Source organism: Aedes aegypti, chromosome 1, assembly GCF_002204515.2.
Source record: "Aedes aegypti strain LVP_AGWG chromosome 1, AaegL5.0 Primary Assembly, whole genome shotgun sequence".
In the NCBI taxonomy this organism is placed as follows: Eukaryota; Metazoa; Arthropoda; class Insecta; order Diptera; family Culicidae; genus Aedes; species Aedes aegypti.
The window spans coordinates 222,114,379-222,135,435 of NC_035107.1; the positions used below are offsets into that span (position 1 = coordinate 222,114,379).

Below are 21,057 nucleotides of genomic sequence, written 5' to 3' on the forward strand. Positions count from 1 at the left end.
TGTTATGATATACGTTATTTTTTTCAGGATGGTTGATTCGATCTAAACGGTCGAGAACATTTTTCTTACATACAATATAAAAAAAACATTAATGAACGATTGACGAATCAAATTTTCAGTTAATGAGTAACCGAAGAACTCTTACTTCAGAAGCTGGCTTTGTGTCAATAGGGGTATAATTCCAGGCAGAAAAAAAGAAAATGTATCTATTCTAAACATGAACAGAAACAGTTATACATTAGAATCAAATACACACTTAAATTGCCAATCTAAGTTGTGCAAATCTCGGTTAAATGTCGTTTGCTGACATCTTAGTAAAAGTGACGTTTGGTGTCGGCACCAAAAGGTGCTGTTTTAAGTCAATTTGATTTTATGCTCACATTTCAGTTGAAATTAATTTGCTGATTGCTCAGCTGTGCGGATCTCGGTAAAAGAATGAAAATTAGTTGAACTCAACTGAGTGTGTCCTTTACAGTTCGAATATGTGTCCTATGGAATATTAAATCCATAAGATCACATAGGACAGTTATGTCCATTACAACATGTAATCTTATATATCTTTGTTATATCAACTTTCATTTGAAATTTGGGCTACCATCGAGCTTGAGAGAAAAAAACTACCTTTTATCATGATTATATTTGAAAATGATGTACTTCAAGAAACAAAAATTTAAAATAAAAAAAATGTTCGGGATCCCTCGGTGGATTTTTTAGGGGAACACGTCAAATGAAAGCTTAAAACCTATATTTTCGAATGGTGAAAGAATTAGCGATGCCTATTTTTTTGTGATAATATTGTTCTACCAGGGGCCCAAATAGCCGTAGCGGTAAACGCGCAGCTATTCAGCAAGACCAAGCTGAGGGTCGTGGGTTCAAATCCCACCGGTCGAGGATCTTTTCGGGTTGGAAATTTTCTCGACTTTCCAGGACATAGAGTATCTTCGTACCTGCCACACGATATACGCATGCAAAAATGGTCATTGGCATAGTAAGCTCTCGGTTAATAACTGTGGAAGTGCTCATAAGAACACTAAGCTGAGAAGCAGGCTCTGTCCCAGTGGGGACGTAACGCCAGAAAAGAAGAAGAAGATTGTTCTACCAGACACGCCGTGAAGCCACATCGCTTGCTGCGCTACACACCTCCTTGTACCAATCGACGCTAACACCAATTTTGCAGGATTGTTGTCCGGTAGTCTTGCAACATGCCCTGCCTAGTGCTTTCGCCATCTTCTGGATACGGGGTTCGCCGAAGAGCTCGTGTTTCATTCACCGACGTCACACACCGTTTTCCTGCACACCGCTAAATATAGTCTAAGCGATTGTCCGACATTTCCCCGAAAACCATTTCCCCGAATGCAATTTCCTCGAATGATGTTTTCCCGAATAAACTGTTTTTCCCGAAAACTATTTTCCCGAATGTACCATTTCCCTGAAAAAAATCTTAATGTTAATTACATCCTGAAAGATATTCATGATCCAGCTGCCAAAAAGTATTTAACGTGCTAGCTGATGTAAGAGTAGATTAATTTGTTATAAAATCCATTTTTTTTTTTTTAAATCTTTATTTGAGTGTATTTTAACGCACGAGGGCTAGTTCTACACTATATATAATCCATGTGTTTTGAGTTATATATGTTCAATATAATGTGACACGTGCATTTGACTCAAAGTAACTTAGATTTTTTTTTGTGACAGCCTGATGATAATAGCAAGCACTTGATAGGCAGTTTCATTGGAAGCGGTATCTTTTGAGTATAGATATTTGGCTTATGGACATTTGACCGAATTAACATTCGGCTTAGTTTTGCCTTCTTAGAATAATAGGCTGTTCTTTATATTTATACTATTTCAATATTTAGCGGCACTTAGCTGATTGTATTTCAATTTGAATGTACCCTTCTTTTGATAATGGGCTATTCTTTCACTTTGTTTCGCATTACTACGCAAAGATGCCTTATTCGACCAGACGTCCTCATATATGTCCACTAGCTTAAACGTAATTTCATTATACTTAGTAACAGTAGCTAGAGTGAGTCCATTGATCCTTATACAGTCGAAGCGCGTTATAACGACATCGCAAGGGACCGTCGCAATAGAGAAAAGTCGTAATAGAGAATAGTTATAACATCGAAATGTTTTTCATGGGACCGAAAAATGTCGCTATAGAGAGCTTTTGTCGTTATAAAAGTTGTCGTTATAACGAGCTTCGACTGTAATCTATTACATCTTGCACTACTTAAACAAACCTCGAGTTTTCTTTCTAGAGACTTTCAAAAGACAACATGCTTCTCTATTGATTTTGTGACAGTGAATATCATTTTACCAGATATCTTTTATATGTATTGGATAGAAACAATTTCGCCGAACGTCAATTATTCCGAAATTTTAAATTTAGTCGAGAACGTCAAATACATTGAGCATGTTAGTTGTGAATACTGGAAATGCTAAATATTAATAATTAAATAGATAAAAAAAACCTAGGAGCCTTCCTTAGCCGAGTGGTTAGAGTCTGCGGCTACAAAGCAAAGCCATGCTGAAGGTGTTTGGGTTCGAATTCCGGTCGGTCCAGGATATTTTCGTAAAGAAAATTTCCTTGACTTCCCTGGGCATAGAGTATCATCGTACCTGCCACACGATATACGAATGCGAAAATGGCAACTTTGGCAAAGAAAGCTCTCAGTTAATAACTGTGGAAGTGTTCATAAGAACACTAAGCTGAGAAGCAGGCTCTGTTCCAGTGAGGACGTAATGCCAAGAAGAAGAAGAAAAAAAACTATTTGAAAAAAAATAGATCGAAAGCATTGAAAATGCTTGTCCATTAACCAAGTGGCCCCAAAATTATCAACTATTTTGATGCCAATGATTATTGGACCAGTAATATAAGGAAGAACAACCTATGTTCTAAAGAAGGAATATTTATAAAATTGAAAACAAACATTTTTTCGTTATTAATTGTAGTTCAAAAACATTAACCATCTACTTATGTTTTAAGAAACATAAACTACTAACGCAGTAGTTATGATCGAATGATAGCCTGAACACGATGTGCTAAACTGTGAGATGCATCCCAAATCAACTTAGTGACTCATTTATAATTTCTAAGTGTTCAAGAATCAAGATCTCATTCGGGTCACGTCTTTGAATCCTGAAAACTGTTTTCAACCAGTCAAACTTTATTTCATAATACTGCCGTCAGTGTTGCATTTGAACGCGTTCAGTTTGCGTTCCAGTTCAAATTTTTGAACGAGGGATCAAGTAGGCTTGAATATCGATCAGTTCAAAATTTTGAACCCAAGGGAGCCGAAAAATGAACGCGAAAGGAAAATTGTTTTCATGGCAGATTTCAAACATGTTTAAAAGCAGAAAGGCTTGCAAAAGATGTCAAGGAACACTTAAGGTTCCATACATTGTGCGTGATATAAATTCAGTATTGTTTAAAGTAGTGTTTTAAGGTGTTGTGCTTCACTGTGCATTTTAAAGTTATGAGCAGCGTCATAATCTTGCACGCAAGTTCACTGTTTGCTGCGTTCTCGAGCAAAATTAGAACAAAATTAGTTCACTTTTGGCTCGCGTTCAGTTTGAAATGCATCACTGACTGCCGTTGCCCGTCCAGTCAGATGTCATTGAGATGAATTATGTTTGGAGAAACGACATCATGTATCAGATTCGTTCAACTTTTTATTATTCTTTCTAACCCGACCTTTTACATTTTATGCATTTTTTTACGATTCTTAGCATAATAAAATGTGAATATCGAACTTGATTTTTCTGACATATTTTTAAAAGCAGACCTGCCAGCTTTTATAACAAAGTCATTCGTTCGAAGTGATTATCTAACTAGCTGAAGTCTATGACATCGATAATTAAAAAAATAAATAAAAAAGTTAAAAGTTAAAAGTTGGTTAAAAGCTTTTGGGAAAACAGTACGGAGATCACAGCAAGCTGCACGCGCGAACAGACGTGTTTCAAGTCAACTGTCACGATTTATCTCCTCTCCGCGTATAATTTTAATTCGGCTGATGAGTTTGCAATTCGGCTGGTGCAAGAACACATTTTCAATGGGTTTGACTAATATTTTTACAATTATAAATAACGCTGCGCCAGTTTTATAACTGATCGACTAGTGTTTCGTGAAAACAAAAACAAAATGCACGTCAAAATATCGTTTCGGCTGTTGGAAGTGAGAATCCAAATTAGTACTTATGTTCATGCGGAAAAACTATGAAGTGCTGCCCGGAAACGATTCAAATTATAATTGGGTTTAACGTGAACATTAGTCAAATAATAATCATAGACGAAGTAAAGAAAAGTTATAACTTGTATCTGTGGCTTATGCTAGATAAAAATTTAACTTTCAAAAATCACATTGAAGGCATTCAAGCCAAATGCAACAAATATATAAAATTTTCCTATTCACTTATTAATAGAAAATCATAACTTTATCTTAAGATCAAGCTTTTGATCTCCAAACAAATGTTGTATTAGAGTGGCCCTGCTCAGTATAGGAGAAAAATAAAGTTGCATAATTCCACGGGGCCGCCCAGAATTATTCCTCAGGGTAAGAGGAAGTCTTCCTAAAAATTTCAGCTCATTTGGTCGTTCCATGAGCTGGCGCATTTCCAGCCCAATCATATGGGAATCAGTAAATCATATACTGTTTGGTTCAGGAAAATTGATGATCGCGTTCAATTGGACCCAGAATGTCAAAAACACTACTTGATGTAATAGCGAACAATATTGTAGAAGGTTGTACACGATAAAAATTTATAAAGTTGGTGTTTAAACTATCTGAAGTAGATCTACAATACAGCTCTGTTTTTTTTCAACATAGCATGATGGTTAGGGGAAGGGGTGGTAAAATGAACACCTTAAGGATATCATTTTGTTTCTTATAGTAAAACTATGCATTTCTATAGTTCTATCGCACAACATCAAAGGTAGGGATGATATCTAAAGCAGCGACACGAATTAAGACGGAAAAGGCTAAATTTTCACACATTTTTATCGTTAGCAAAAAACGATGCAAATGTTCATTATACCTGCACTATGTGGGTAAAATGAACAGCTGTTGGTGGTAAAATGAACATCATGAAAAAAAAAACATGAGCAAAACAAATATTTTTGAATATTTTCATTGCATATCCGAAAATATATCCATTAAAGATTGTAACCCATTCAAACAAAATAAAAAAATATATTAGAATTGACATCATATCATAACGATATTCACCCCACTCAAAAACCTCAAGACCTTCGAGCAAAAATTACGTCAATTCTAATTTTCAAACGTGATTTTCTAAATTCTTATTTTTGTTTAATATTTTCACTTCAATTGACCTCCGTATCAACCCAAATACACCGATTCTCAATCGTCCGTGCATGATAGAAATTTATTGAAATTTGATTTTTCTCGGTAAAATGCACGGTGTTCATTCTACCACCACTTCCCCTATCACTAGGCGCATCATAGCCACCTATGACGCTGGTCGAGCTGCTGCGCAAGACGCATGCATATAGAGCGGTTCCATATGAATTCGAATGTCGGTTTACTTTTGTATTTTTTGATTTGCCTGAAATTTGGCATATGCTTTCTTTATACCCAAAAATGCCTATTTCCATTATTGGTTCGCCATTTTTACCACAGCGTTACTTTTGAGAAAGGACTAAGAAAAAAAGCCTTAACAATTTTCAAAAAAATTAAAACTTAGAAACTATTGGTCTGATCGGTTTGGTGTCTTCCGCAAAGTTTTAGGTTATTATTGGAACTATCCGGAAAAAATATACACTGTAAAAAAATGTTGTAATATTATTTTTATTTCCATTTTCTCAAAAATAGTATTTTGATTTTTTTTTATTTTTTATACTTTAAAGTAGACAAAAAATGGAGTCTTTTGCTCAGTGGGTCAAGATAGAGAAATCATGGATAAAAAATTTATGATTTTTTTTAAAAAAAAGGTTGATTTTTCAATATGGTCTAAATAAACTTTTTGAATGCTTTTGGACCCGATTTTATGAAAGTACGCAAAATTTGCAACAAAAAAGGTATATGAAAAAATTTTGCTAATTGCTACCGTTTCCGAGATACAGCGATTTTAAAATTAAATTTACTGAAAATTCACAACTTATGGTTGTTTTCGGATGTTTTTCGAGTTGATAAAATAAAAAATATTTTTTTATTTTTTATTTCATGTTCTTATAGGGTTCCGGTGCCATTAGTGGACTACCTAAGCTATAAAAAATCATAACGAAATAACGAGAAGCCTTAACAGAGATCTTTTGGCGTCAACAGAAAGATTTCAACCTCTACTATATGGGAAAAATATAAAAAGAGTGATAAGACTAATTTTTTAACATAAAATCGCTTGAGCCACTATTGGTACACGTGTTCCAGTAGTTGCGCTAGTGCTCCAGTAGTAGACGTTCGATAATGATACAAGGAATTTTAAACAAAATGGTGAATTTTTACACAGGTTTAACATTTTTCCCTTGGAACGGCAACTTATATCTTCCGAACGAAGCATAAAGATCATCTCTGGAGCTTTTCTTTATTTTTATACATCCATTTTTAAAACTGCTTCCACCCGTTGATCCACTACTGGAACACGACGGCTACTACTGGTGCAAGGGAGCACATTTTTTGCACAAACTTAATTATTTTTATGACTTTTTGATAAAATAAAAAGCTGAAATTTGGCAAATCGACTAAACTAGATACGATCTAATCATCAAAAATAGCACATGTCGTTTTTATCGAAAAATGTACGTTTTATTCCATTGTCCAATCTACTGGTACATTACAACCATTGGTACCGGCACCCTACAATGATGGAGCGTCCTATTTTGATACAGATTTCTTACTTTTTCATAATGTTTACAATTTTTTTACTTTCATTACAGTTTGAAAATTGCCTAACTTCTATTTTATCTACGGAAACTGGAATAAATGAATGGTATTTTTGTGTTCTCTGAATAGTTATTGCTTTCGAATTCATTAAGCTGCTTCTTGATATGTTCATACTCTGTTGTAGTTGCATAAGAAAAGAAAATTTGTGCTAGTTGCTCCTCCTTTCGCTTTTGAGCCCAATCAAATAATTCCTTGGCATTTTTGATGGGATGTTCACGTTCTTTAGCTAGACTAGCCCTTGTAGCCATGCGTTTTATTGTTCCCCCTAATGCATCGCAGGGCCCTTTGCCATGCGATGTTGCGAAAAAATGCCATTCAACATCTATATCATACTTGTTTTTAATTATGAATCGTGGTTTACGGCTAACCAGCTGAGTGGAAGTTTAACAACTACCGAAAAGCTAAACATTACATATAATTTGCGATTGGATTAGATGGACAAATTGATGTGAAGATTTACGAAAAAGTTACACGTCTTCTCAGTGAGAATCGAACTCACGACTCCCCGATCTCTAGTTGGGGCACGTTACCACTACGCCATGAGAGGACTCATGAACGCAAAAGTTAACCTGAATTCGATTTCAGCTCAATAATCACGTGGTGCTTTTTCGCAAAGTGCACCTCTTTCGGAAGAATTAGATGCCCATCCAAACTAGCGTTGTGCAAATTTGACCAGAACATCGATGTTACTGAATCGATTCGAGTTCAATATGGTGAATCGATTCATCAATTTAATCGAATCATTTTAATCGATGTTTTTGAATCGATTTAATTCTCAGGCTCATATAAAAATTTACAAAAAACAAGCTCTCAAAATTAGACCAAATGCAATTAGATTTGTATATATAATTTCTTCAATTACATAACGATTGAAACTAAAAATTATACATTCAACGTTTTAAAACTAGGCTTGTGATTCATCAACTCTTTAAAAAATTCGAATCAATTTCATACTTGTAAATCGAAACAAAAATCGATTGAAGAAAATATATACACTCGATTTTGAGTGATCCTAACATCGATTCAAAATATCGATTAATCGGAACGAAAAAATCGATGTTCGGAACATCGATTCAAAATCGCCCATCGCTAATCCAAACACAACGCTTTCTATATATATCCAATGCCTAGCCCGAGAGCGCATTGTTTTTTAGGTATAGGAATAGCACACTACACTAGCCAGCAACTGCGCTGGCTGAGGTTTCTATTGTGTGGGCTTCCACACGACGACGTTCTCGACGTTCTCAAACGACCGGTTACGGAACATGAGGCCGTTGCTCGATAAATACTTGTTTTTAATTATGAATCGTGGTTTACGGCTAACCAGAGATCGGGGAGTCGTGAGTTCGATTCTCACTGAGAAGAATTGTAACTTTTTCGTAAATCTTCACATCAATTTGTCCATCTAATCCAATTGCAAATTATATGTAATGTTTAGCTTTTCGGTAGTTGTTAAACTTCCACTCGGCTGGATTCATGAGTCCTCTCATGGCGTAGTGGTAACGCGCCCCAACTAGAGATCGGGGAGTCGTGAGTTCGATTCTCACTGAGAAGACGTGTAACTTTTTCATAATTCTTCACATCGATTTGTCCATCTAATCCAATTGCAAATTATATGTAATGTTTAGCTTTTCGGTGGTTATCTATATCATACTTTTTCTTAAATTGGCAAAGACTAGGAAAGTTCTTTTTATTTTTATATTGTGATGCAGCTCCATCGGACATGAAATAAATTTTGTTCAAATTTAAGTGCTTTTCTTGGCGTATAAAATTAATCATTTTTGAGATAAATTAGTTAACGGATATAGAATCATACCGCAAATCTTCGGAAATTACTACAAAGCTTAAATGATTGAGCCATTTTCCTTAAAATAAATCGCAAATGGATGAATAGTTGCTTTGTAATTTTTTAACTTTTAACATTTTTTTTCATATTTTCTTGAAAATAACATATCAAAATATCACAATGTTGAATGTTGAAGTTGTGTTTCATTAAAAAAATAAATACATCATTTTTACAGGGCACATTTTTTATTTCGCCTCATACCATGAAAAATTACCAAATCAATATTTTTTCAAACATTTTAGTCAAAAAATATCTGCTCTTTCAGACAATGAACAAATTTCTAGGCTTATGAGCCTCGAAAAACATTCGAAAATGACCGAAAATTGAAAATTATATCATAATTTTGTATTAAAATCGCTGTTTCTTTAAAACGGTAAAAGTTAGCCTGATTTTCCCGTAACCTTTTTTTGTTGTAAATCTTGCGTACTTTCATAAAATCGAGTTGAAAAACATTAAAAAAGTTTATTATGACCATTTTTGAAAATTCACCTTTTTACCCTTCTTACAACCATAAGAAGGGTATAAAGATCGCTTGAAAAACCGACTTTTGATCCGAGGCCTGGAGGGCCAAGTCTCATATACCAATCGATAGAGCTCGACGAACTGAGCACATGTCCGTGTGTGTGTATGTGTGTGTGTATGTGTGTGTATGTATGTGTGTATGTGTGTGTGTATGTGTGTGTGTGTTACAAAAATGTCACTCAATTATCTCAGCCGTTTGTCAACCGATTTAAACACTTTTAGCTCTAAAAGAAAGCTACAACATTCCCATAGAACGCTATTGAATTTCATTGCGATCGGACATTTCGTTACAGAGTTATGATTCGAACAGTATCGTGAAGTACTAGAAAAAGCATATTCTAATATTTTCAACTGTCTGCATTTTGATCGATATCTCAGCCATTTTTGAACCGATTTAAGTTCTTTTATCGGCTAATGAAAGCTTTGAAATTCAATCATAAGCCTTCAAATTTTCATTGAAATCGGATTACTAGTTTCAGAGATATCATTGGAAGAATTTTCTAATGTACTGGAAAAAAAAATTCTCTGAAATATTCATTTTTTTACATTTTGATCAATTTCTCAACTATTTTTAATCCAATTTAAGCTCTTTTTTCGTCGATTGAAAGCTCGGATATCATTCACAACCATATTGCAATCGAATTATAAATTACAGAGATAAAAATCATTATTTTCAAAAATCTCTAAAATTCCCCTTTTTTTTAATTTAAACTTGCACATAAATCTTAAAAAAATCGCTGGCAAAATCATTTTAGGACATCAAATTTTCATTTTTTGATATTATTTTACAGGATGGCAACATGGGTTTATAGACCCTCTTAAACTATGATAATAAGCGTATGAAAACTAATAAAGTTCGATATCCGCCTTTTGACGTGCAGTTTCCTGGACTTTTTCGCAAACCATTAAACTAATAGGGCAGATAGAACATAGTCACAACATCCTAAAGTTTAGTTATACACCGGGGATTCGCTGGTTGGAACACGACTGCCTTCCATCTAGAGAATCCGACCCGTTAGTAGGAAAGACTGACAGCTGGTGAAAATGCTCCACACGAACGCATCTGGACAGCAAATCGCCACAAAACGCACATATACATACGCATTTGTTCTATATATGGAGACTTCAAAGCGACGATTCTCAGACGTCAAATTTTCTGTTGACATTTGAGTGCTTTTAGTTGGAATATTTTCCAACCAGCGAACATCCAACCATCGAGTCATTCCATGTAGCGGAACCCCAACGAGCGAATCCCTACTGTTCTGGTACAAGGTTCCAAATGAATGATGAATAATAATTATCTCATACCTGTATGGAAATGTAAGAAGGGTTCAGTCTCACCATCGGTGGATTAAGTCAGGTTTTTTAAAAAAATATCACTTTTTTGTCCATGATTTCTCCATCTTGACCCACTGTGCAAAAGACTTAATTTTTTGTCTACTTTAACATATAAGAAAATAAAAAAATCAAAAATACGATTTTTGAGAAAATTTATTTTTAAGCTTTATTTTCAAAATATAAAAAATTACAACATTTTTTTACAGTGTATATTTTTTTCAGATAGTCCCAACAATAACCTAAAACTTTGCGGAAGACACCAAACTGATCGGACAAACCGTTTCTAAGTTATAATTTTTTGAAAATTATTAAGGATTTTTTTCTTAGGCCCTTCTCAAAAGTAAGGCTAAAGTCAAAATGGCGAACCGATGATCCAAAAAGGCGTTTTTGGGCATAAAGAAAGCATGTGCAAAATTTCATCCAAATCCAAAAATATAAAAAATGAAATTTGGGAAAAAAGTCGTCATTTTCTGTGGAACCGCTCTATGTGTGAATGTACGGAAGTTCTGATCTAAGCCTAACTGTTAGCAACTGAAATGTTAATGAAAATGAGCTTATTTATAAATACAGATACAACCTTCTGCAATTATGTTCATTACGGTATCAACTAGTGTATTTGTCATTCTGGGCCCAATTGAATACGCTCAATTAGTATACAGAACGAAACAGTGACAAATTGTCAATTTTCAATATATTTGAAACAAATATCCCATACAAACTTCGAATTGAATGCGCCAGCTGGTGGTGCAACTAATTGAGTTGAAATTTTGAGAGACCATTTTTCTTACACTAAGGCACATATCTAGGGGATGCTCCGTTGAGTTTTACAATTTTTTTGTTTAAGGTGAAGAGAAATCAAAGCCACACCTAAAATTTTCAAGAGCACAGATATGGAGAACCAAACATCCGTTTTAGTTTAAAACTTAATCGATTGGTCACTCGCTGGTGGTGACCAAACGATTAAGTTTTCAGCTCAAACAGGTATTCGGTTCTCCAGATTCGTGCTCTTGCAAATTTGAGATTTGGCTTCGATTCATCTTCACCTTAAGGGCCGGGCTAATGTTGTATGCTGTACCAATATGGACTAGCTGTTGTTATACCAGGGAGAAAGCTCTGCAGAGGATTCAAAATAAAATTTTGAAAATGAATCTGAAGCTCCCTAGTCCGTGGTATAGTACTAATGAGTTACGTAGAATATTCTATGTTAAAACGTTTGCGCAAATGTCGAATAATATAATAAGTTATTTGTTATTCTACATCTTTGACAAAAAAAGTCACACAGACTGCTTAAAGATCCTTAATCCTATTTTTAAAAACTAGTTTACTAATGTTAAAATCAAAGGCGTCATACACATCATTGAATAATCTGCTACATCTGTCAACCGGGTTGTGAAATCCGTATGCAGTACGATGTCCGGGGGTCCACAGCAAGTTGAAGTTGCGAAGTTGTCGAGTGGGCGCATGAAAATTAACGCATTGAAGAACACTGCTACAGTCAATGTGATTGCTGACAATGTCAAAAATAAATAGCCTTTGTAGAAAAGTGTGACGACTTGACAAGGAGTGTAGTCCTATTAGCGCGCATCTATGCTCATATGCAGGTAGATTATCGGGATCAGTCCACGGAAGTCGTCGGAGAGCAAATCTAACAAACTTTTTTTGGATCCTTTCGATTCGCGTTACGTGTACTGCATGATACTGAGCCCAAACTTGTACTCCATATTCAAGAACGCTTCGAATCAAGGAGCAATAGAGAGACTTCAAAGCGTGCACGTCAGTGAATTCCATAGTGTTGCGACGCAAAAAGCCGATCATAGAGTTTGCCTTCGCGATGACCATAGATATGTGCTTGTTGAATCGCAATTTGTCGTCCAAGATGAGCCCGAGATCCTTGATGGCATCAACTCTTTCAAGCGGGGCATGGTCGATCGTATAATCGAATTTGATTGGGCCATTCACACGTGCGAAAGTGATAACCTTACACTTGGCAGCATTGGCTAACATCCCATTGATTCGACACCATGAAGTTAATCGATTGATATCCTCCTGGAGTGCACAACAATCAAGAATCGATTTGATCACACGGTAAATTTTTAGATCGTCGGCATACAGTAATTTACAGCAGTGTAGTTGATCACAAATATCGTTGACGAAAAGTACGAAAATTAGAGGTCCCAGGATAGCAGAATTTTATTTGATGAGTGCTCTTCAGGATATTTCTCAATTCAATACCCTGATAGCCCTACATGTTTTTCCTCTTCTAGAAATCCATCTACGATTGATTTGGTCTTAACCGACTCTAGTCATCTTTGTAGATAACTGATTACTCATGCTGATTTATATTCTGATCATGTCCCTGTTACATTTTAAATATCCCAAGAAGCGATTCTCAATCCTATCAGCTCCACTTTCAATTATTTACGAGCCGACTGGAATATATATAAAACGTATGTTGACTCTAATCTTGATGTTAACATTTCTTTAGAAACTAAACTTGATATTGACAATGCTCTTGAAACTTTAACAAATTCCATTGTTGAAGCCAGGAGCATTGCAATTCCAAAATGTGAAGTAAAATTTGAATCCGTGATTATAGACGATGATCTTAAACTCTTGATCCGTCTTAAAAACGTGAGGAGAAGGCAATTTCAACACACTAGCGATCCTGCTATGAACATTGAACATTATATGGCAGGATTTGCAGAAAGAAATCAAGAAACGATTTGCTCAATTAAGAAACAAAAATTTTGAAAATAAAATTACTCAATTGGACCCTGGCTCTAAGCCCTTTTGGAAATTGTCGAAAATCTTGAAAAAAACCTCAGAAGCCAATACCGGCATTGAAAGAGGAAAACAAATTATTACTAACTAATTGCGAAAAAGCTCAAAAACTTGCTATACAGTTTGAAAGTGCGCACAATTTTAATTTAGGACTTGCTAGTCCAATTGAAAATGAAGTTACTCAGGAGTTCGAAAATATTCTCAATCAAGAGAACGTTTTCGAAAATGCCTGGGAGACTGATTTGGAAGAAGTGAGAACTATTATTAAAAAATTCAAAAACATGAAAGCTCCTGGCGATGATGGAATTTTCTACATCCTTATCAAGAAACTTCCAGAAAGTAGCTTATCATTTTTAGTTGATATATTTAACAAATGTTTTCAATTAGCATATTTTCCTGACAAATGGAAAAATGCTAAGGTTGTTCCAATTTTAAAACCAGACAAAAATCCTGCAGAAGCTTCTAGCTATCGTCCAATCAGTTTGCTTTCCTCCATCAGTAAATTTTTTGAAAAGGTCATTTTGAACAGAATGATGGCCCACATCAACGAAAATTCAATTTTTGCCAATGAACAGTTCGGATTCCGCCATGGACATTCGACCACTCATCAACTTTTACGTGTAACAAATTTGATCCGTTCCAACAAATCTGAAGGCTATTCTACTGGTCTTGCTCTTCTAGACATAGAAAAGGCATTCGACAGTGTTTGGAAGGTTTGATTGTAAAATTAAAAAACTTTAATTTTCCAACATACATTGTTAGAATAATTCAAAGTTATCTGTCAAATCGTACACTTCAGGTTAATTATCAGAACTCCAGATCTGAAAGACTTCCTGTAAGAGCTGGTGTTCCTCAAGGTAGCATTTTGGGACCAATATTATACAATATTTTCACATCTGACTTACCTGAGTTACCTCAGGGATGTCAAAAATCTTTGTTTGCGGATGACACAGGCCTCTCCGCCAAAGGACGAAGCCTGCGTGTCATCTGTAGTCGATTGCACAAAAGTTTGGATATTTTTTCTTCATACTTGCAAAAATGGATGATTTCTCCTAATGCTTCCAAAACTCAACTAATAATATTCCCACATAAACCAAAAGCTCTTTATTTGAAACCTTCAAGTAGACATGTTGTCACGATGAGAGGGGTTCCAATAAATTGGTCAGATGAAGTTAAGTATCTAGGGCTCATGCTAGATAAGAATTTAACTTTCAAAAATCACATTGAGGGCATTCAAGCCAAATGTAATAAATATGTAAAATGTCTCTATCCCCTTATTAATAGAAAATCAAAACTTTGTCTTAAGAACAAGCTTTTGATATTCAAACAAATTTTCAGGCCAACCATGTTGTATGCTGTACCAATATGGACTAGCTGTTGTAATACCAGGAAGAAAGCTCTGCAGAGAATTCAAAATAAAATTTTGAAAATGATTCTAAGACTTCCTCCCTGGTATAGTACCAATGAGTTACATAGAATATCCAATGTTGAAACATTGGAACAAATGTCAAATAAAATAATTAATAATTTCAGACAAAAATCGTTACAATCTTCTATTGCCACGATTAATGCGTTATATGTTTAGGTTAAGTTAGGTTAAGTATATTCAAAGCGTTTTTTTTTCTCTTATAAGCAGGTGAAATCAACTCACCTGTAAAAAGTCTGAACTGCTACGGCAAATGAAATGTAATATGTTGTTAACAAAATGTTAATTAAATCTTAAATTTGTTTTACCAAATTAGGATGATAGTGTTGTCTAATAACACAGAACACCTAGATATAAGAAATGAATGTAATGTTTGGAAAGATACTAATAAAGAAATTAAAAAAAAAGAGGTCCCAGGTTACTACCTTGCGGGACACCCGAAGGAATGGCAAATACGTCGGACTTAGCGCCGTGAATCTTGATGAATGCTTTCCTTGACGATAAATATGATTTTATCCAGCTAACAACCCATGCCGGAAGCCCGAGGCGGCTCAGTTTTGCTATAGCGATAGCGTGTGGTACTTTGTTAAAAGCTTTGGAAAAGTTTATGTAAACGGCGTCTGTTTGTTGGCGTTTCTCATTGCTGCGGATAACGGTATTGGTGAAGCTCATCAAGTTCGTAATTGTCGAGCGCTTTTTCACAAATCCATGCTTAAATTCCGAGATGATACCATGAACTGCGGGATACAACTTGTCGTGCAGAAGGCTTTCCAAAACTACATCCAGGCAGTTGAGATTCGAGATAGGACGCACTCTATGAAAGTTTCCGGACTTGATGCACGAAGATGCACATTTCCTGATGAAGAACGGCGGGATGCGATCTTGGCCAGGTCCTTTCGAGACGTCAACTGAGCCGAGGGTTTGCTTGATTAATTCGAGGCTGAAGTCAGGCCGTGGCAGAAAGATGTTGTAGGATGGTAATTGGTCTATGTACTGCTGTGAAGTAGGCGGTTGATTATTATCGAAGACGCTCCGGAAGAAATCAGCAAATAAATTTGCCGAGGAGGCATCACAGGAAGAGCTATAGTTGCAGTAGGTAAGGTCTGTAGGAATGCCAGATGATGAATGAAATAATTACAAATTTTAAACAACAATATCTGCAATCTTCTATTGGCACGATACATGAGTAATATATCTAGGTTAAGGTAGGTTAATATAATTGAAAGCGTTTTTATCCTATAAACAGGTGAAATCAACTCACCTGTTAAAACCGCTACGACAAATGAAATATAATATGTTGTTAATGAAAAGTTAATAAATGCTTAATTTAGTTTTACAAAATTCGGATGATAGTGTTTTGCAATACAGAACTCGTAGATATAAGAAATGAGTGTAATGTTTATTCTAATAAAATATTTAAAAAATCTGCATGTAGGCTTCAGCCATTCAATCCGCTCAAATCAGCAGCAGCTATTAATCATGCATGAACCGTATACGATTTACGCCGTCCTGTGTCACATTCTCAATTAGCGAGACAACGGCATGATGTCAATTCGTCAGTTTTCTTCCACTTCGACTCAACGCAGTCATTATCTAAATTGGACTCATCCATGCACTGAGTTACATTAGCTGTACGAGAGAGTTGTTCTAACTAGACTTAGACGAGAGCTTGAGAACCTCTTTCTTGTGTGTGAGATTTCAGCAAGTGCTGAGCACATGACACAGCAATAACAGGTTTATCATACGTTTATTAGTCACATATCGTCCGTCAGCTCGGTTGTACATAAATATATTCTCTGTGCCGACCTTATCTGATATCAGCAAAATAATATTATGAGTTCGTGGCATCGACCTTCAGGGATCGAGTGGCCCCGTGTTTGGATTCGCTTTCAGGCCCGCGATGTGGACAGCGATCGGATGGTCGAATACCGGGTGCAGGATCTACCGGAGGACCGAGTTCGGGATGCGATCGATCATATGAAGACGCACTTTCTGCGAGACGAACCGATGTGTGGCAGTGTGGGGTTGTACAAAGATCCGGATGCTTTGGAGGAGTTTGATCAGCTGTGGCAGGACGTTGCCCGGCAGCGGGTGGCCGTGGTGTGCTTTCGGGAAGGATCCGATGAGATTGTTGGCTTGAACATGCTGACGGTGGTTTCGAAGGCCGATTCCAAGGATTTGAAGGTGAGTTCATACGATATGTCAAATTTTTTATATTCTATTTAATTGATCTTTTATGCAAATTAACAGTTCAAAAGCTCTGCCCTTCAAACGGTGTGTGATTCGTACATCGGTTTGCTGAAACAGGCCAACATCTTCGAGAAGTATGGCATCGAAAACTACCTGTCGGCGTGGGGTCTTTCCGTATCGCCGAAGTATCGTGGTCGGGGTGTTGGAACGGAACTTCTCCGGGCGAGAATTCCGATGTGTAGAGCCATGGGACTTACGGTGACGGTGACGCTGTTCTCCAATCCTGGGTCGCAAATTCCCGCCGCTAAAGTTGGATTCTACGATGAGATTGTGGTGACCTATAAGGAGCTGGAGGAGCAAGGCTACCATTTTCCGGGAGTGCCGTACGAGTTGAACAAACTTATGACCATGGTTGTTGAGTAGGTTGGAAGAGAATGTGATTGTGATGCTGGTGCGTTAAATTTTTAAAACAAATCGCATAGAAATTAGGTTTAAATTAGATAATCAAAAATACCGAAATCTTGTTATTAACATGTTAAGTACGCATTGTACTCTCGTGCTGTACACACACAAGTTCTTTCTGCTGACGATTTTTTTCACAACTTATTAAAGCAATAAAACAGTACTTCTCAAATCAACAAAAACAACAAATAATTGTAGTTTTTTTTTCTTCAGGTATACCTATTGATCCCTTTGATTTTTCATTGGACCTGTTGACGGAGGTTAAATTTAGTAAGCTATGGTAATCTTTCTTGGAAAACAAACAAACAGAAACATGAATCTTGGAATTCACAAATCGCGTTAAAAAAGTGGGATTTAAAACTAGCGTGGCAAATATACAAAAAAAAACATTTTTTCGGAATACAGGAAGATTGGGCATTCTAAAAAAATGTGATATTTTTGTAGAGTTAAATGGATTATATTAAAAATTACATCAAAATAAGCAACAAGTTCGATGTTTAAGACAAATTTTCCGAACAGCCAATCGAAGCAGACTGTAACTTAAGTATTTTGATTCAAGTGCGGAAGCAAATGGTGCCGCCAATCGTGACCCGTATTTCCGAATTGGATGGATTTTAAAGGTTCTTAGATCGACATAAAACACGTCTGATTATGATTAACGTTACAGACAGAATATTTTATTCAAATTAAAATTCATGGCTTAGGGTAAGTGTTCCCTTAGTTGTGGGTGTTCCTATAGTTGCGGTAGTGCCGTTTTCACTGATTTTATTACATTAACCACAGAACCGACACTGCCAATCGACGTATTGGCTTGTTGATTCACGGAATAGTTTAAAAGAGCGTTGAAATTGCTTTAAAACTGATGAAATATCACTAAAATTGCTAAAACTTTATTTGCTTGTACCAATAGTTGCGGTAAAGTGTTCCTACACGGGAAAAAATCTGATCCCATTATCATGATTCACGAATCATGAAAATTATAAATTGCTCTTGGGACGAAATCATGATTCAGACTCATGATTTTTGAAGCTGAGCTACCACTAACATGATTCAGAGCAACCATTTTCATGAGCTCCAAATCATGACCATGAAAAGCGTTACGCACACGGTGCAGCTGTCAAAACGTGTTTAGCAAAGCTTGTGCAAAGCATAGTTGGCTGCGCATTCACGGAAAAGTTGCCCTTTTTTTTAAAAAAAAGTTCACTTTTATTGCCGGTTTCCTGCGCCGCTGTTGCTCTAATGTCGTTCCTGCTCTACTATTCCGTTCCTGCTCCGTTGATATCGAGCTATTCCGGCTCTGCAGAACTACCGTTAAGTGAAAAAAACGCATGCAATTCAATACAAATGCTGACAATTTTCCACCGTCTTCTCTGTTTAGCCGTTTCATTCTGTTCCTTTCCTGCCGTGGCTGTTGCCCGTTCCGGCTCCTGTGTACCCGTTCCGGCTCCGCATTGAGGGAAAATTCTTCCGGCTCCGCTCTACTAACTACCGGTAAGTGATACAAAATTAATCCATTTTTGCGCCTGTAATCGAAATCCATTTTGACCATTTTCCACCGTCTTCTCTTTTTAGCCGTTTTATTGTCCCAGTGCCACTGTCGCCATTCCCGCCGCGGCTGTTGCCGTCCAATAGGTGCATCCGTTCCGGCTCCGCATTGAGTGACCAGCTCCGCCCTACTAACTACCGGTAAGTGATACAAAATTAATGTATTTTTGCTCCTCTAATCGAAATCAAATATTGACCATTTTTCACCGTCTTCTCTTCCGTAATAAGCTCCCGATTTTGTTGCCGTTCCGGACGTTTCGTTTTCAGCCTTGGCTGGTTCCGCCCAGTAGGTGTTCCCGTTCCGACTTCCCCCACAACTACCGGTAAGTGTTACAAAATGAATCTATTTTTGCATCTGCAATGGAAATCAAATGCTGACCACTTTCCACTGCCTTCTAATTCGTAATTAGCTTCCATTTCCATTGCTGTTTTGGGTGCCCCATTCCCACTCCTACTATCCTGTCCATAATCATATAGTCGACGTAAGCACTACTGTAGTTTTCAACACAATCTCTGTTGTCTAGCAACAAATAATACAAATTTAAATATTTTTATCAGGCAGACATTCAATCTGCCGCTCTACACATAATTTTCCCATGTTAGTTTTTGACTCTTTCTTTCTGTCTCGACGTTCCTACTAAAATTTGGCCTGCCTCTTCAACTCAGTGTTCCTTTAGCACTTCATAGTAATTAATTGAAGAGATTTCTTTGCCTGCCATTGCACGAATAATGATTGTACATTGTGTGGCAAGCACAATGATAATCTATGCCCAGGGTGTCGAGAAAAATTCTTCCTCGACCGGATCGGGAATCGAACCCGTCGTCTCCGAAATGGCGATCCAAAGCCTTAACCACTACGCTACCTGGAGACCCAAAGTAACTGCATATCAGCCCCATGATGGAATTGAACTGACCAGGAATCATCATAAGGATCTGCTTTCGAGGTCATTCTATTTTTCTATAATTTATTATAATATTCTAACTTCATTGTAACTGTAACTTTATTATCGTACATACATTATTGACCCAATTTTGTCAGCTCCTGTTTGGAGAACATGTTTTGCTCTCCTTTAAAATTTAAACATATTTTTCAACTTTTTATCGCTCTATTTTTTAGTTTTCGAAAGCAGTTTGATGATAAACCAAAAAGATTTGGAAAATTTTCATTTGTAAAATGATGACAGCATAAAGATTGTCGCAAAATGGAGCTGACAAAATCGGGTCCATGTTGTATATTGGCTAATTATAAGTGATTTTTCAAACATTTGCATGAATTATGTAGTTTGAAACTTTGATAACGATTTTCTCAATGCCAACTTTTTTCATATGGAACTGTTTTGCAGATACAGGCAATACATTACACAAAAACAATCTAATAAGAAGAATTTGAATGCTTGATACGGCTGACAGGTGAACTGTACATTGCATCCCATTCAAGATATTTGAAAAAAAAAACATCGTTTATAATAACTCAAACATTGTATTTTATCGAAAGGCACAGAAGTTCGGAAGCATAATGGAGCCGAAGTAGAAAAAACATCGTTAAAAAGTTGAATGCAGTTCTCTGTCTAAGCCAATCAGTTCACAGAACAGAGGTGAGTTATTAAACGAATTAGAAAGTTGGTGAGAAAATGATTAAGTGAGGGACTTAGTGAGAATATGGGTGATTGGGTGAGTTAGTGAGAAAATGAGTTTGTGAAAAGTTCAGGGAGAAAGTACGTTAGTAAGAAAGTAAATTGGTTGGTGGGAAATATGTTGATGAGAAAGTGAGTTTGTAAAACAATATGTTGGTGAAAAATTGAGTTGATGAGAAAGTGAGTTCTTAAGAAAGCAAGTTAATAAGAAAGTGAGTTCGTGAGGAAGTTAGTGGGAATATGAGTTATGGAGAATGCGAGTTAGAAAAATATGAGTTAATGAGAATATGAGTTCAAGTCAGTTGATGAAAAATGAGTTGGGAAGAAAGTGAGTTTGTGAGAAAATGAGTTGATAATAAAGTGAGTTGTTACAAAGTAAGTTAATGAGAAAATGAGTTGATGATAAATA

The 21,057-nt window shown here is 36.2% G+C and overlaps 2 protein-coding genes across 2 annotated transcripts; both read left to right on the forward strand.

Moving 5' to 3' along the window:
* The first annotated feature begins 16,458 nt into the window (after positions 1-16,458).
* LOC5576918 lies at positions 16,459-17,605 on the forward strand. Its single transcript, XM_001662965.2, has 2 exons — positions 16,459-17,001; positions 17,068-17,605. Exons 1-2 carry the CDS (start codon positions 16,651-16,653, stop codon positions 17,428-17,430), a joined length of 714 nt encoding a protein of 237 aa, XP_001663015.2. The 5' UTR covers positions 16,459-16,650; the 3' UTR covers positions 17,431-17,605.
* An 813-nt stretch (positions 17,606-18,418) lies between these two features.
* Positions 18,419-19,724, forward strand: LOC110681561. The gene is made up of 4 exons (XM_021857640.1): positions 18,419-18,780; positions 18,848-18,960; positions 19,042-19,155; positions 19,243-19,724. The coding sequence occupies exons 1-4, from the start codon at positions 18,709-18,711 to the stop codon at positions 19,418-19,420; spliced, it is 477 nt and encodes a 158-aa protein (XP_021713332.1). The 5' UTR covers positions 18,419-18,708; the 3' UTR covers positions 19,421-19,724.
* The last annotated feature ends 1,333 nt before the right edge of the window (positions 19,725-21,057 follow it).